A 16,155-nucleotide genomic window follows, 5' to 3' on the forward strand; every position below is an offset into this window, starting at 1 on the left:
TTTTTGTAGAGATAGGGTTTCACCATGTTGCCTGGGCTGGTCCTGAACTGGACACAAGTGATCTGCCTGCCTTGGCCTCCCAAAGTGCTGGGATTACTTCTTATTTGTATTTATTTTTTTATCTTACCATTTGAAGGTGTTGGTAAATAATGGACACCAAAAAGGAGGCAAGCAAGTAATGAGGCCTAAAGATCGCTGAAGACCCTCCACCTGGAAACGTCAACTCAGTGGTACTTCTTAGGTGTCTGGGAGGGGCTCACTGAAGTCTTGACCTCTAGGGCTGAAGTGATGCTACTGCCTCAGTCTCCCAAGCGGCTGGGACTACAGGGTGTACCACCATGCCTAGATAATTTAATTTTTTCTAGAGATGGGGTCTTGCTCTGTTGGCCAGGCTTGTCTCGATCTCCCAGCTTCAACCGACCCTCCCACCTCAGTCTCTCAAAGGGCTGGGACTGCAGGCGTGAGCCACCGTGCCCGGCCTATTGGTTGGTTTTGTTGTTTCTTGCTTCCTCAAACTCATAACTTGCCATTTTGTTCAAGGGACACCTATTGAGAAACGCTGAGTGTATGATTGCTGAGAAATGCTGAGTATATGATAGAATATACTGTTTGCTAAGAAGAACGATGGCAAGGAAAACCTAGCCTTCCCCCCACCCCAGTGGAAAACTACTTGGGGCATTCTAAAGTAGCAAGACAGTATATGTATATCATACACCGGTTAAAACAATTCTTTAAGCCCAGGATATGTGAACCTGCCCCTGTGGCTCCCTCGTGGAGAATACTTTCCAGTTTGTCCTTGATTAGTGGTAAGCAGGCACCAGCAGCCTACCTAGTTTATCTTGGGTCTATGAGAAAACACAGAACACCTGTTTGTTAATAAGAATCACCTTTTCAATGAGAGTAACTACATGGGTCAGAATCTGCTCAAGGCCCTCAGCCCGGGCTGCTGTCAGCCCGAGGCTCTCAGCTTGGAAGGCTTTTGGCCCCAGATAGTCCCACTTTACTGTTCTATCTGGCCATCTGCTTCTTAATGCCTTCAGCGCTGCCTGGGTGGGGGTGTCTGTGGCCAAGCTGGTACTCAGTAGACACCCATTCTCAGAACAGTGTGCCTGGGGCTCCTCTAGCTGGCTTCACACAGTTAGCTATTTACCAAAGCAGGAATTCATCTGTGCGATTCTTGAATCATTAGGCTAAAGGGCAGGGTCATCCAAACCTTTCCTGCTTGAACAGAAACTACACTTTCTCAGCAAAAAATGGGCATTTCAGCCCTAGTCTTCAAGTAGTAATGCGAAGATGAGAGGTTTTTGGGATATGCAGTAGGTGCATCTGGCACAAGGGCCATGGAAGAGAAATACTTTAGGGTTCAGGTCATTGGAGTTCAGGGTTCAAAGGAATTAATGGAATCTGAACTGGGGCTGTTCTGCCATTCTTCTGACTGTAACAAAGTTTATACATTTCCCTCCCTGGAAAACTTCCTTTCCTATCAAAAGGGAAAGGAAAACCAACCACTATTTCTCCAAACGCTATTCTCTTGAAGAATCAGAGTCCTGTGGTAACTGGATAGTTTCTAGAGAAACTATAGATTTTCACCCTTAGGGATGCTTTAAGCCTTAGAGTTTAAAAACCACTAGGCTGCTTCCCACTTTTCAGGGCAACTGGACTGCAGGACCCTAATTCACTGAAATCCCCCCTGTACCAGATGTGGAGGGCAGCCAGTGCCAGGGGATGGCCAGATGGCAGTAATTCTCCCTCCCCAAGCCTTTCACCAAGGCTGTTCTTCACCAGCAGTAGAACAGCTTCTTTAATTTCAGTTCCTTTTTATTTATCTTGCTTAGAAATGGCAAAAGAACATCAGATGAGGAATGTGGAGGAAGATAAACAAGAAGTGGGGAGGAGAGAGAGAATTTTTCACAACAGGATAATGTGCCTTAGACAATCAAGTTCTGTCTACATTTCAGTGCAGATTCTTGGAGTTATTTCAGAGTTTCTTCTGATTTTATCTAGAAGAACAAGGCTGGGGCAAGATTATCCAAACCTGAAATCATGGCCTCAGGAATACCTTATAGCAAGTCTTGGGATGTGAAAGTATTTGGTATAAACAGCTCTCTTCTTCACAACTGCTTTGCTGTTGTGAGGTCAGAACAAGAGCCCTCTTTCTCAATGACAATTAAAATAAAACTTTGGGCAAGGTTTTTTTTTTTTTTTTTTTTTTTTTTTTTTTTTTTGAGACGGAGTTTCGCTCTTGATACCCAGGCTGGAGCGCAATGGCGCGATCTCGGCTCACCGCAACCTCCGCCTCCTGGGTTCAGGCAATTCTCCTGCCTCAGCCTCCTGAGTAGCTGGGATTACAGGCACGCGCCACCATGCCCAGCTAATTTTTTGTATTAGTAGAGACGGGGTTTCACCTTGTTGACCAGGAAGGTCTCGATCTCTTGACCTCGTGATCCACCCGCCTCGGCCTCCCAAAGTGCTGGGATTACAGGCTTGAGCCACCGCGCCCGGCCTGGGCAAGGTTTTTGAACCTTAGTAACACATGGAAACATGTCCTATTGCCAAAAAAAATTTAATGGCCTAATCCAAATCAAGAATATTTAGATCAACCTGTGTACTATATCTTATCTCCGATATACTCTATCTCTAGTTTTCGGCATTATTCCTCATAAAACCAAATATCCACTTAGTCGCTGAGTGGCCAGATCTAAGGGGAAGCTTTTCTGCCTTTACAGAGATGGCTTTATGAATAATTGAACAGACAAGGCATGGTAATGTGAAATATTCGTAAATCACTGGTCAGCTCTAGTCAACCTCTTGGTGTTTTGTTTCCTCTGGTCCCACATGTGTCTCCTGGCGCTGGAAAGGGAGAGGCCAGTAGTAGCATCAGAAAAGGGAGCAACTAAGCAGAAAACACTGAAGTTACGAGTTTGTACTTTTCACTTACTTGGAGAAAGTCCACATCTCAGGAGATGAACAGCTCTGGCTGCAGCTCTCTGGAGTCACGCCCTGAAATGGTGCCAGAGGGAGCATGTAGGGTGGCCAAGATTCTGACTTCTTGAACCATGGTCTAGTAAAGCCCTCCGACCCTGAGTGGGAGCACTTCCTAGTTCTAAAATACCCTTGGGACCTCTCCAGTGAGGCTGGAGGGCCCAAATCAGCTGAGACTTGTAGAATGGAGCCCCATTCCCAGCTGAGACTTGTAGAATGGAGCCCCATTCCCAGCTGAGACTTGTAGAATGGAGCCCCATTCCCAGCTGAGACTTGTAGAAGGGAGCCCCATTCCCAGCTGAGACTTGCAGAGCTCCTCTGAGAGATTGGACCTTCGCATTCCTCGAGATGGGCATTCACATTCTCTACCTGCTCAGCCCTTACCAAGCCAGCCCCACTGCCTCTGCCGCCCTTCTCACACACGCAAGCCTGCTTCCGCAGCTGCAGAACATTCGGTCAGAGCAGAGCGCCACAACCACACGGCAAATGAGGGAAGTGGGGCTGAGACACAAACATCCTGTCCTAATGACATCGAGTGGCTCCAGCTTGAGAATCGGGGTCACTGCCTGATGACAACATAAATGCCTCATCCCTCTAGCCACTGCCAGTAAGAGGACATTTTCTCCTGAGTCCATGGCCTGAAACAGTGCTGTCCTTTGGCTTGTGATGTCAGTGACAGGAGACAGTACGGGAACACCCCACTGATGACCGGATGAGTAGGGATGTGTTGAGCCAGCCCAGACGGGAGTTCTACTGAGGGTGAAGTGAGCGCAGGCTCGCTGGATGTCCCATCTCTTTCCAGGCACCAGTTTAAGAGAGAAGGACTGAATGAGGAGCACAGAGCTGATGCTCCCTCCGTTCAGTCCGCCTCATCTTTCCAGGACTCCCTGCTTACCCAGCTCTGTTTTTCTTTGCAGGACTTATGGGTTCTCGGGCCAGGTCTCTCACCTTGTGTATGATCGCTTCCAGCTAAAGATCTCCTCCAGGTTGGAGGAGGAAGAGGCCTCCCGCCTCTGCAAGGCTCCCCCGCGACGGCGGCCGCCAAGGAAGGAAGCTCTGTGCCTGCTCAGCCCTTTCATCCTCTCCTCTGTTCGGAAGAACTCAGTCAAGGCCCGAAAGGACTCCAAGATGACCTCATGGCTCCAGGCTGGCAAGGGCTCCTGACGTAGGAAGCCACAGTGGCCTCCGTGGCGACTGAGCAGGAGGAAGAAGTAGGGGTTGCTGTGAAAGAGTTCAGTTGTCAGAGTGTGGTCTGGGGGTCCACATACGGGGTCGTCAGCACTGCAGATACACAGCACAGGCACGGCCGCCTCGTCCACGTCCCGGAGGGGGTCGTTGCGGTCCCAGTAGGTATCCCAGCTGATGGGGAAGCTTTTGGTATGGCAGAAGAGAGCCTCCTCAAACTCTCGAAGGGAACGGCTCCTGAACAGTCTGCTGGTGTCTACAGTGTCCTCCAGGGCTGTGGCATACCTGACATCAAGACGTTGAGTGGGGAAGGTGGGAAAGAGAGGGAAGAATGAGAACATTAGGTGACAGCAGACGAGATAGAGACAGCCGGCAGGCCAGATCCTAACTGCAGAGGTTTTCTTTGGCCATTTAGGGCTTTGAAAAAATTTCATTTCATGGCCATCATTTAAAACCAGGAGATAAGGCTGGGTGCGGTGGCTCTCACTTGTAATCCCAACACTTTGGAAGGCCAAAGTGGGAGGATTGCTTGAGCCTGGGATTGCATCACTGCACTCCAGCCTGGTTGACAGAGACCCTGTTTCAAAAAATAAATAAAATAATAAAATTAGAGGATTTCACATGAAATGCAGGGGTCTGGCTTCTCTAGGGAAGTGGGAAGATCCGGCCACATGGGCGGGCATTTCTCAGCACAACAATGGGCTCCTCCCTCCTTGTGAGACAGTGCCCACCAGGCCTGTCATTCATAGCATTACTGCACCTGCCTACGTGCCCTAGGGGCAGCATTTGACTACACAGCTGCTGACAGTTCTCCTCCTAACCTCAACTTCTGGCCTTCTGTGGAGAACTTGCTATGAACTGTAACCTCCTGAACTGCTCCTAGAAGAACTTGCTGGCTTAGGCTACCCAAACCAGCAGGTGACACCTCTGCTAATCATTCACGTTTGACTTCAGGTTGTATTCATTGTTTTTATTTTCGTTTATTTATTTTTTTGAGATGGAGTTTTGCTCTGTTGCCAGGCTAGAGTGCAGTGGCGTGATCTCGGCTCACTGCAACCTCCACCTCCTGGGTTCAAGTGATTCTCCTGCCTCAGTCTCCCAAGTAGCTGGGATTACAGGCACGCACTGCCATGCCTGGCTGATTTTTGTGTTTTTAGTAGAGACGGGGTTTCACCATGTTGGCCAGGCTGGTTTCAAACTCCTGACCTCAGGTGATCCGCCCACCTTGGCCTCCCAAAGTACTGAGATTATAGGTGTGAGCCACCAGGCTCAGCCCTTATTTTTGTTTTTTAAACTAACATCCTGTCCTGGTAATCACAAGAGTGTGCTGTTAATCAGCTGTACCTGGGGCAGATATTCCTAGAGAGTGTGCTGCCTGGCAGAGGAAGCAACTGGGGCTGTAATTAATTTACTGGGTTCCCAAATGGGGGCCTGAGAGCAACTGCTTTGGGTTAACAGGGAACATCTTTGCTGTTTCCAGCCCCCTGGAGAGGGCTTGGCATCCTGACAAGGAGGCCAGGATGGGCAGCTCCATCTTTTGAGTAGCTCAATCCAGCATCAGAGAATTGATATTAGATGTTCGTCTCTGACCAAGGACAGTGGCTCACATCTATAAACCTAGCACTTTGGGAGGCCAAGGCAGGTGGATCCCCTGATTTCAGGAGTTCAAGATGAGCCTGGACAACATGGTACAATTCCATCTTTACAAAAAATACAAGAGTTAGCCAGGCATGGTGTCATGTGCCTATAATCTCACTACTCGGGAGGCTGAGGCGGGGGTCTGACTCCCACATCCCAGGTCTATCTGCTACACCACGACCTCATTCTGCCATCTCCTAAGAAAGCCAGAGTACAGGCTGGGAATGTCACCTGAGCCCGGAAACTCTAGGCTGTAATGAGGGGTGATCCCACCACTGCACTCCAGCCTGGACGACGGTCAGATTCTGCCTCAAAAAAACAAACAAGTGGCTGGGCATGATTGCTCACGCCTGTAATCCTAGCACTTTGTCAGAGGCAAACCAATCACTTGAAGTCAGGAGTTTGAGACCAGCCTGGCCAACATGGTGAAATCCAGTTTCTACTAAAAATACAAAAATTATTTGGGAATGGTGGTGCATGTCTGTTGTCCCAGCTACTTGGGAGACTGAGGCAGGAGAATCGCTGGAACCTGGAAGGTGGAGGTTGCAGTGAGCTGAGATCTTGCTACTGCACTCCAGCCTGGGTGACTAGAGCAAGGCTCCCTCTCAAAAAACACACAAACAGGCATGGTGGCTCATGCCTGTAATCCCAGCACTTTGGGAGCCCAAGGCAGGAGGATCATGAGGTCAGGCGTTCAAGACCAGCCTGGCAACATGGCGAAACCCCATCTCTACTTAAAAAATACAAAAATTAGCCAGGTGTGGAGGTGGGTGCCTGTAATTCCAGCTACTCAGGGGGCCGAGGCAGGAGAATTGCTTCAACCTGGGAGGTGGAGGTTGCAGTGAGCTGAGATCACGACACTGCAATCCACCTAGGCGACAGAGCAAGAAAAAAACTTCTGTCTCTGGAAAAAAAAAAACAAACACATACACAAACAAATACAACAACAACAAAAATCCACTTGCCCTGAGTTTTCATAGCCGAACTTTCATGAGAAGGACAGCTCCTAAACATGCAGCATTTCTCTTCATTTCCTTCACTCTGCCCCTGGCTAATGCCCAGGTTAGTGCTGGTGGAGAAGATCATTTGGCATGGAAACTATGGCAATTAAGCCAATGAGGGAACCTTGCCCCTGAATGGCGCCAGTGCCTCTGGGTTGCCATAGCAGTGCTTCAGGCTGTTGTTGAGCTCAGAGTTTGACCTTCTCAGAACAGGAGGCAAAATGAGGCAAGGAAAGAAAGAGAACACAATTGCCACCATTTACTGAGCACCTACTCAGTGGCAGGCACCTACTTTTGTTTTCTTTTTCTTTTTTTGTTTTTTTTTTGAGATGGAGTCTTGCTCTGTTGCCCAGGCTGGAGTGCAGTGGCATGATCTCGGCTCACTGAAATTTCTGCCTCCTGGGTTTAAGCGATTCTCCTGCCTCAGCCTCCCCAGTAGCTTGGATTATAGGCACCCACCACCACGCCCGGCTAATCTTTTTGTATTTTTAGTAGAGATGGGATTTCACCATGTTGGCCAGGCTAGTCTTGAACTCCTGATCTCAAGTGATCCACCTGCCTCAGCCTCCCAAAATGTTGAAGTTACAGGTGTGAGCCACCATGCCCGGCCCCTACTTTTGTTTTCTAACCATCTTGGGAGATGGTTATTATTAACAAATGTATTTGAAGAGGGAAGTGACGCTCTAAGCGGATTGGCTAACTTGCTGGAATTCTGGATTTGAACCTAAATGAGTCTGACTCCACATCCCAGGGCTTTCTGCTATACCACCCTGTTGCCATAATGTTGCCGACCTCATTCTACCATCTCCTAAGAAAGCCAGAGTATAGGAGGGCAATGTCAAATAGGTCTTCTCAGTGGAAAAGTCTCACCTGTCACCCTGGTGATAAACTGTTCTTCTTTTGGAGATTTTAAAAAAATTCTATTTAAATATTAATTTTTTGTATTAAATATTGAACACATATGTAGAAATGTGTAAAACAGTTGACAGGTCTAAACAATTTTAATAAATTAGCTGGGCATGGTGGCTCACGCCTATAGTCCCAGCACTTTGGGAAGCTGGGTGGGCAGATCACTTGAGGTTAGGCGTTCGAGAATAGCCTGGCTAACATGGGGAAACCCCATCTCTACTAAAAAAAATTAAAAAAAATTTTTAACAAATTAAATGCCACTATGCACACACACACACACACATACATTTTGAGACAGGGTCTTGCTCTGTCACCCAGGCTGGAGTACAGTGGCCTGACCAAGGCTCTCTGCAGCCTCAAACTTCTGGGGTTGGGTGATCCTCCCACTTCAGTCTCCTGAGTAGCTGGGACCAGAGGTGCATGCCATCACACCTGGCTATTTAAAAACATAAATTTTTATAGAGGATGGGTCTCCCTATGTTGCCCAAGCTGGTCTCAAACTCTTGGGCTCAAGCGATCCTCCTGCCTTGGCCTCCCAAAGTGCTGGGATTACAGGCGGGAGCACTGCACCTGGCCTCAAATGCCACCATATTTCTGATTCCTGTCACCTCCAGGCTCATAGACTGTAAGTAAACATTCTGGGCAGATAATCGTTTGCAATTGCTTCCAGGGTGGTCTTTGCTGAGTTGTCAAGCTGTGGGCTAAGTGGTAAATGTCAGGTATCTCTGCTGTCGTGGGCCAGGTACTTAAGTTGCTAAGATACCGAGGCTGAGATGAGACAACGGGCCGGGGCAGGAGTCCCTGCTCTAGCACAGTGATACTAGCTGAGTCCATCGATGACCTTTAAACCTGCTTCCCCTGTGTTGTCTAGACTACAGGGTTTGGACGGCTTTGGAAGCTGTGTTCAGAGAACTTTGCCCAAACTGGCCCACGCCTGTTTGTTCTAATGCTATGCAGAGCTGTTTCTGTTTCTCAGCCAGCTCAGGCCCTCTATTCCTTCCATGCCGGTCTGCGGCCTCCGTTACCCACCTGCTGAGGGCGATCTTCTGGTGGAGCAGAAAGCCCCGCTCGTAGGGCCAGGGCAGGCCGGCCTCGAACCACTCGCGGCAGCGCAGCACAGGCGAGATGCAGGCGGCGCCTGTCACGTAGCTGGAGGAGCCGCACTCGCCCAGGTAGGACAGTAGCAGCGCCGAGCCCGAGCCCTCGCTCACCAAGAACAACGGCGCCGCCGGGTGTCGGAAGCGGATGTAAGTGACCGCCTCCTTGAGATCGGACGGGTCCCCGAAAGGCTGCAGCCGGGGGCTGACCAGCGGGCAGCCGTGGTGGCCGCGGCGATGGAAGATAACCGGGTAGTAGCCGCGCTCCAGGGCGAGCAAGCAGAGGCCGAGCACGTTGCGGGTGAGGCGACCCCAGGCATTGGGGATCACCAGAAGCACTGCGGGAAGGGCCCCGGCGCTGGTGATCCGGCGGCCCCGAACACAAGGTCCCACCACCCAGTCCAGGGCCACCAGCCCATCGTCCGCCAACTGCAGGTACTCCCGGGCGAGCTCAGGCCCGGGCGCCACGGGCAGGACGAAGTGGCAGAGGGTCTGCAGGTGGGGCCCGGAGAGCCAGGAGCGCGGGCCGGGCTCCAGCGCCGCCGAGCGCCGCAGGGCGCGCAGCAGGCACTGGGCCAGCGCCGACGGCTTGCAGACAAGGCTACACCCTCCCGGCAGTGGCTCGCGCCCATCGCTGAACTGGTCCTTGGGGCCTCCGCCGTCTGCCTCCTCCTCGTCATCTCGGTCCTGGGCCCCCAGCAGGGTTCTCTCGCCGACGGTGCGCCCCCAGGGGCTCCGGAGCCGCGGGCGGAGCAGGCAGAGCAGGGCGAGCATCGCCAAGAAGAGCGCGAGGGCGGCGCTCCACAGCGGCATGGCGAGGCCAGAGAGCCCCGGCGGGCGGCGGGTGGCGGGTGGCGGGCGGCCCGGCCGTCTACTTGGAGAGCTCCGCGCTCTGCCTGCGGCTCCGCCTGCCGGCGGCGGCTGCCCAGGGCCCTCCCGCGCGGGCGCGCTCTGGATTGGCCGCGGCTACGCAGAGGCAGCCAGTTCGGGCCCGACTCCCCTCGCCCGCCCCCCACCTCCGCCCTCGGCCCTTTGTACAGCGATTGCAACAAGCGGGAGCAGAGGGTGAGAGGAGTCGGGGCCACCAGGGAGGGAGGGCGCGCCAGCAGCCGGAAGGGAGCAGGGGGGGCACGAGCCGGGGAAAGCGGTGCTGGCCAGAGGCGTGGGGAGACTGGAGGCCGAGGCTTGGGGACCCGGGTGTCATCAGGGTCTTTAGCCAGACCCCGGGCGCTCCGCCCTCAGAGACTGATGAAGAGAAGCAGAAGGGAGAGGTGAATAAGTAGCAGCTTCGGGCGCCGACTCCTGGGCCCGTGTGGGGCGGAGGTCGCGCGCTCTGCCCTCGGCGTTTGTCTCCCCCGCCCCACCCTGCAGCCCCGCAGTTACTAGGCCAGGCGGGGTCCGGCGCTGGGCCAGTGAGGGCGAGCGCGGCGTCCGAGCCGCTGGCGAGAGACTGCTACTTCCCTGACTGCATCAGTGCGGGTCCCACGGAATCCTGGTCCCCGTCCCCGTCCCCGCGAGCTCGGGGCTCCCCATGAAGGAAATCCTCAGCCCTGCTGCCCGGGAGGGAGTTCCCCAGAAGCAGCAGACTCACGCCTCCGAGAGTCAGTTGAAGAAAAGCACATTCAGGCGTCCTGCGACAGGGATGCCCCTCCGACCTACAAGGAATCCCTTGTAAGCCGGGGTGCATGGGAGACCACGGAAATAACATGTTCTCGCTATTTCCAAGCTTTGGGATGGCCATGTTGACCCTCGCTCTCTACCTATGTTCTTTCCCCAATCCTGGAGAGGGAACCAGAACCAGCGCCCCGCTGCGGGGCGGGCTGGCCAGCGCCCCCCTTGGGGGTGAGGCCTGTGGCTTCCCCACCACGCGGCGACCAATCTCTTTCTGGACGCGCGCCGGTCACCGCTGGGCGACGGCGGAGGTGGGGAACACAGCAGCCCCTCGGCCAGCTCCGACCTCCCGGGGCTTCTGGGTCTGAGGAGTTTGGGGGGCGAAGACCCCTCGAGGCTCCTCTGGGGTCCCTATTTGCGAGGGCGAAAGTGGGGTGGGCCGACGTCAAAGTTTCAGAAGTGGGACCGTCTCCCTTCAGCAGCTCCTCCTGACTTTGTGATTCAGCCCCTCTTCTCGCTGCAGGTCACACAGACAAAATCTGAAGCAGGGTTGCCAGGGGAGCGTACCCGTCTCCCCCGCTTGGGCCACCCGGTCCACAGGGATCCCAATTCCGGCCCTACACCCCGCTCCACAATCCCATCCAGGCGCTGCAGATGTGCTCTGCAGGCTGCAGGGACGCGCTGGTACGAATCCCTGGGCGAGGCGACGGGGTCCTCGCGGCCCTGCAGCGCCTGGAGCGGCGGCCCTGCAGCGCCTGGAGCGCTGGCCCAGCTCACTCACCCAACTTTTCAGGCTTCAGGTTTAGGACGCGTGCGCGCACGCTCGGCTGCTGTGGGCGGGTATTGGGGCGGGGCGGGGGCGCCTAGGGGCGGGGTGAGGCCGGGGGCCCGCTGTCTGGGGAGGGGCGGGCGCGAGTTCAGGGCACGCGGGCGCGAGCCCGGGGCCACCGGGCGCGCGGGCGGCGCGGGGGCGCTGGGGCAGGAGCGGTGGGACGCGCGCGCTCCCTCGCTGGCTGGGCGGCTGACCCGGCCCGGGGCCGTCTGGGATGGCGCCTCCTCCGCCTTCTCCCCAGCTGCTTTTTCTGGCCGCCCTAGCGAGGCTCCTGGGTCCCAGCGAGGTAAGGTGATCAGCTCCTCCTGAGAAGGCCTCGGCCCGGGAGCTCAAAGCGCTTTGCCGAAAGTTCGTCCTGGAAGGAGTGGCGCGCCGAGGGGGAACGCGGAGTTCTTCCGCTGGCGGGCTGTGCCTGGAAGGAGAGGGCAGGGCCTCACCGAGTCCAGCGCCCCAGCTCTGCGCTTTGGACCCACAGGTGGTGGCTAGACCAGCGGAGGAGGCGGGAGCCCGTTGTTCCGAGGGCCTGTGGCCTCTTCCCCCGCAGGTAGGAGCCCTGGAGGGCCCAGGGACAGAGGGGCGTGAAAGGCTAGCCCAGTCCCGCTCCGTTCTCGCCGCACCCTCCACAGTCAATCTTTGGGGACCTCTGCCGGTTCCTCCCGTCCTCAGGCGCCCTCTCCATCCCAGCCTGGCGCTTGGGGCCTGCTGCCCCCTCCCCATCACACACACACAGAGTCCCCCAACTGCCCTAAGCTCTGTTCTTTCCCCATGTATAGGTGTCACCAAGAGTGACCTCCACACGAGTGAACCCAGGGAAGGTGAGTACAAGCAGGGGCCCACCCTTGGTGTCCACGCCTGGAGACCAGAGCTCCTAGAAGGCCTCCGATTCCTTACCATTCCTTACCACTTCCCTCAGGCAGAGGCAAGGGTTTTAGTTCTCTGCCCCACCCCCAAGCCCAGGACAGATCAGCCCCAGTACAGATGGTCAAGGACCGTGAGCCATAGGCCTGTCACCTGCAATACTGTGTCAGGATGCTGTTGGGTAGCTGGCTGTGAGTGGAGCTCTGAGAGTAGCTGGAAGAAGCCCAGGCTCCAGCTACCTGGGGGGACAGTGGGAAGTCTCCTTTGTGGGCCCCAGTTTTCTGTAGAAGAGGGTATTCTGTCCCTGCGTGCGAGCGGCGAGGAAGGGTGTGTGCCATCACCGTGGACGGTGCAGAGCTGCATCGTGGAAGGAGTGTGCCTGCGGTTCCCAGGCTCTACACTGCGGGCTCAGCTTCCACGGCGGCTTCCATCTTCATTGCAGCCCCTCTGATTTTTCCTTTGAAATACCTTTTATTATTAGTAGCAGTAGTAGTATTTGAGATGGAGTCTTGCTCTGTTGCCCAGGCTGGAGTGCAGTGGGCCTCAATGCAGCCTCTGCCTTCCAGGTTCAAGCAATTCTCCTGCCTCAGCATCCCCAGTATCTGGGACTACAGGCTTGCGCTGTCACGCCCAGCTAAATATTTGTATTTTTAGTAGAGACGGGGTTTTACCATGTTGTCCATGCCGGTCTCGAACTCCTGACCTCAGGTGATCTGCCCACCTTGGCCTCTCAAAGTGCTGGGATTACAGGCATGAGCCACCATGCCTGGCCTGAAATACCTAATTAAAAAAAAAATTCTCTGTAATAGCTCCAGGCCAAGAGATGTTGCCTCCCACTGCCTACTAAATTCCTTTCCTCAAACAGCCCTTTCATGAAGTCATTCCTCTGTTCAGAAACCATCAATGGCTCCTTATTTCCCACCTTATCATGGCCATACTCTCTAGCCTGGCTTTTCAGGCCTTACTTAAGTAAGCTTCGTCTGCCCTCTCCAAATCCTTGGTTCTTCTCCAGTTGTGTCAGTCTGCTTGCCACATAAATGAGTGCCAGCCTTACCCCTGCCGCAGTCCCTTTGCTCCTGTTTATTCTCCACACCTGGGCTATCCTGACTCGGAGTGTACAGTTCCCTCCCCTCCTGCCATCCGCCTCCAGCTGTCTTCCAGGCCTCAGCAGGACTCAGCTCCTCCCAAGAACTTGTCTGATGGCATCAGCCTTTCTTCCTCCCCTTCTCCTCTGAATCTATGATAATTTAACAACTAATCACTAAGTTTTGTTAGTTTGCCCTTTCATTTGCATTAGTTGTTTCCCTGAGTTTCTTATACATTCCCTGCAAGCAGAGTCCACGAGTTCTTTGGCATCTCCCACAGCATCTAGCACAGCGCTGAGCATCAAGTCAACTCAATCAGAGAATAATAAGGCCGGGCATGGTGGCTCACACCTGTAATCCCAGCATTTTGGGAGGCTGAGGTGGGTGGATCAAGAGATTGAGACCAGCCTGGCCAACATGGTGAAACCCTGTCTCTACTAAAAATACAAAAATTAGCTGGGTGTGGTGGCGCGAGCCTGTAGTCCCAGCTACTTGGGAGGCTGAGGCAGGAGAGTCACTTGAACCCAGGATTCGGAGGTTGCAGTGAGTCGAGATGGTGCCACTGCACTCTAGACTGGTGACTCCATCTCAAAAAAAAAGAAAAAGGAATAATGAACGATTGATGGAGTGTTTCCATCCTCAGATTATGCACCTGCTGCCTGCCTGCCTGCCTGCCCTGTGTTTGGATGCTTCTGGGAGATTGACTGTACAGATTGGATCAATGTTCTTCATTTGGGGATGCTTATGGCTTAGATTGTGGACCTATAGAGCCATTCTTACAGCTGCAGGGAAATATGGCTAGTATGGTCTGAGTCTGGCAGGGTTACCCAGGCATCCTGTGAGCTTTGAAGGGTAGCATTTGATGGAGTGGAAGGGTGAAAGGAACACTCAGATGCAAGAGGGGGTACATGCCAGTACCCAGGGCCCTTTGTCTTTTTCTGGGCCTTTTGTCCTTTTCTGAGCCATCTGGCCATCCTGGGAGTCCCTTTAAACTGTCCTCCTGGATGGGAGAACTTGAGATTCTCTGGGAGGGCCCTGGGCCTGCTTTGATGTCTCTGTGCCTTTCCTCTAGGCTGAGGATGTCACCTTCCTCTACCACCCCTGTGCCCACCCCTGGCTGAAGCTCCAGCTTGCCCTCCTGGCCTACGCTTGTATGGCTAACCCGTCCCTCTCCCCTGACTCCAGCCTCACGCAGGATCGGGTATGTAGCCGATGAAAGGTGCTTGCCTGTCCCTGGTGGAAGGCTATGGCCCTGTGTGCAGGGAAAGGAAAATTCAAGGGGCTCCTCTTGCTTGTCCCCATCTTCCTTGTAGCTCTAACAGTTACCTCCTCTCATAGCCTCTGGTGCTGACTGCATGGGGGCTGGCGCTGGAGATGGCCTGGGTAGAGCCAGCCTGGGCTGCCCACTGGCTGATGAGGAGGTGGAGAAGGAAGCAGAGGAAGAAGACGGCATGGACCTACCATGACAGCCTTTTGGGGCCCCCTCCCTGTATGGCAACCCCGGGTAGAGGGAGGCTGTGCCGGAGAGGGTGTGTGCAGGTGAGAGGTGCTGGGCGCAGGCTTGTTGGTCTCAGGTTCTCTGAGGAGGTCAGCAGGGTGATTGCTGTCTCCCCTCTCCTTAGGCCCTGGCTCTGGCCTTTGCTCTTCGGAGCTGGCGGCCCCCTGGCACAGAGGTGACATCTCAAGGGCCCAGGCAGCCCTCTCCCAGTGGTGCCAAGAGGCGGAGGCTGCGGGCTGCCCTTGTTCCCCAGCCGACTAGCTCAGCCCTGAGGTTTCCCTCTGCTTCCCCAGGGAGCTTGAAGGCCAAGCAGCCCATGCTGGGAATCCGTGGTAGGGAGAGTAATGCCCCATCTGCACCCACTGCCTCCCTGCTGCCCGGGGCACCTGGAGGCAATGCCAGCTCCAGGACAGAGGTTCAGGTGCCCAGTGGGCAAGGCAGCCCAGGGGGCTGTGTCTGTTCAAGTCAGGCTTCCCCGGCCCCCCACGCGGCAGCGCCTCCACGGGCAGCTCGGGGCCCCACCCCACGCACGGAAGAGGCCGCCTGGGCCGCCATGGCCCTGACCTTCCTGCTGGTGCTGCTCACGCTGGCCACGCTCTGCACACGGCTGCACCGAAACTTCCGACGCGGGGAGAGCATCTATTGGGGGCCCACAGCGGACAGCCAGGACACAGTGGCTGGTGAGGAGTTCCTTCCCCACCCGAGGCCCCCGCCCCATCTCGCGTCGCCCCCCATGGCTTCTCTGCCCTCCCGCCCTTGACTGCTCAGCGCCCGGCCCACAGCTGTGCTGAAGCGGAGGCTGCTGCTGCCCTCGCGACGGGTCAAGCGCTCCCGCCGGAGACCCCTCCTTCCGCCCACGCCGGACAGCGGCCCGGAAGGTGAGAGCTCGGAGTGACGGCCTGGGTCCTGCCACTGTAGCGTGCGGCTCCTCCCCGCGCCGCGAGGCCGCGACCTCTGCCACGTGGACCGGGCGCGGGGCGCCCCCTGGTGGCGACGGTGCAGTCCCGGCCGAGCACCGCGGAGGCTTTCCTCCTCCGCGTTGGTTGCTGAGTGAGCGGCGGCGGAGAGAATAGGAGCCGCTTCTGCCTCCCTTGCCAAAACTCCGTTTCTAATTAAATTATTTTTAGTAGAGTCTGGAGTTTAGCTGGTGCATCTGCCGAACAGAGACACTACCACCCGGACCCTTGTCCTAGGCCGTGGAGGTGGTGTTTTGGGCAGGGTTTACCAATCAGACTGGGCACCACCAGCCCACCCCCACTGGCCAACCAGTCCCTAGACACGGGGCTTTGGGAGTGTGGCTCGCTATCATCATACATGTTAACCTTGTTATTCCCAAACTCCTCTTAACGCTAGACAGACCTTCCCAGCACAGGGGCTTCCCTTCGATGAGGAGTCTTAGGCACTTGCAGCCACCCTTCCTTTCATGTCTGCCACCTCCCTCCAGCCCCCGTTCTCTAGG

The 16,155-nt window shown here is 55.1% G+C and overlaps 2 protein-coding genes across 8 annotated transcripts; one reads left to right on the forward strand and one right to left on the reverse strand.

Moving 5' to 3' along the window:
• Nucleotides 1-2,196: 2,196 nt before the first annotated feature.
• On the reverse strand, nucleotides 2,197-9,625 carry ABHD15 (abhydrolase domain containing 15). 4 transcript variants are annotated; one of them, XR_001106975.3, is made up of 4 exons: nucleotides 8,745-9,625; nucleotides 3,367-4,452; nucleotides 2,939-3,000; nucleotides 2,197-2,850 (listed from the first exon to the last, which is right to left on the reverse strand). XR_001106975.3 is itself a non-coding variant. In XM_012449308.3 (2 exons), the coding sequence occupies exons 1-2, from the start codon at nucleotides 9,623-9,625 to the stop codon at nucleotides 3,927-3,929; spliced, it is 1,407 nt and encodes a 468-aa protein (XP_012304731.2). In that variant the 3' UTR covers nucleotides 2,197-3,926. The 4 variants fall into 4 exon arrangements, 1 of the variants encoding a protein (XP_012304731.2); XR_001106973.3 differs by having other exon boundaries at nucleotides 2,197-3,000; XR_001106974.3 differs by having other exon boundaries at nucleotides 2,939-4,452.
• TP53I13 (tumor protein p53 inducible protein 13) lies at nucleotides 8,634-15,827 on the forward strand. 4 transcript variants are annotated; one of them, XM_012449311.3, is made up of 8 exons: nucleotides 10,269-10,483; nucleotides 10,929-11,107; nucleotides 11,731-11,799; nucleotides 12,029-12,070; nucleotides 14,271-14,399; nucleotides 14,537-14,737; nucleotides 14,821-15,376; nucleotides 15,479-15,827. In XM_012449311.3, the coding sequence occupies exons 2-8, from the start codon at nucleotides 11,078-11,080 to the stop codon at nucleotides 15,589-15,591; spliced, it is 1,140 nt and encodes a 379-aa protein (XP_012304734.1). In that variant the 5' UTR covers nucleotides 10,269-10,483; nucleotides 10,929-11,077; the 3' UTR covers nucleotides 15,592-15,827. The 4 variants fall into 4 exon arrangements, with proteins under 4 accessions (XP_021525459.1, XP_012304734.1, XP_064223722.1 ...); XM_021669784.2 differs by lacking the exons at nucleotides 10,269-10,483; nucleotides 10,929-11,107 and adding an exon at nucleotides 8,634-8,962; XM_064367652.1 differs by lacking the exon at nucleotides 10,269-10,483 and having other exon boundaries at nucleotides 10,753-11,107.
• The last annotated feature ends 328 nt before the right edge of the window (nucleotides 15,828-16,155 follow it).

The sequence above is a fragment of the Aotus nancymaae genome, unplaced genomic scaffold, assembly GCF_030222135.1.
Source record: "Aotus nancymaae isolate 86718 unplaced genomic scaffold, 86718_ANA_hifiasm-v0.15.2.pri h1tg000072l, whole genome shotgun sequence".
Taxonomy (NCBI): domain Eukaryota; kingdom Metazoa; phylum Chordata; class Mammalia; order Primates; family Aotidae; genus Aotus; species Aotus nancymaae.

Bases quoted from the DNA above. Each gene is read 5' to 3' on its own strand.
- ABHD15 (XM_012449308.3), bottom strand. From the start codon at position 9,625: ATGCCGCTGTGGAGCGCCGCCCTCGCGCTCTTCTTGGCGATGCTCGCC. The intron at 4,453-8,744 runs GTGGGTAACGGA...TCTTGATGTCAG, and splicing joins CAGAAGATCGCCCTCAGCAG to GTATGCCACAGCCCTGGAGG.
- TP53I13 (XM_012449310.3), top strand. From the start codon at position 11,470: ATGGCGCCTCCTCCGCCTTCTCCCCAGCTGCTTTTTCTGGCCGCCCTA. The intron at 11,800-12,028 runs GTAGGAGCCCTG...CCCCATGTATAG, and splicing joins TGTGGCCTCTTCCCCCGCAG to GTGTCACCAAGAGTGACCTC. The intron at 15,377-15,478 runs GTGAGGAGTTCC...CCCGGCCCACAG, and splicing joins CAGCCAGGACACAGTGGCTG to CTGTGCTGAAGCGGAGGCTG.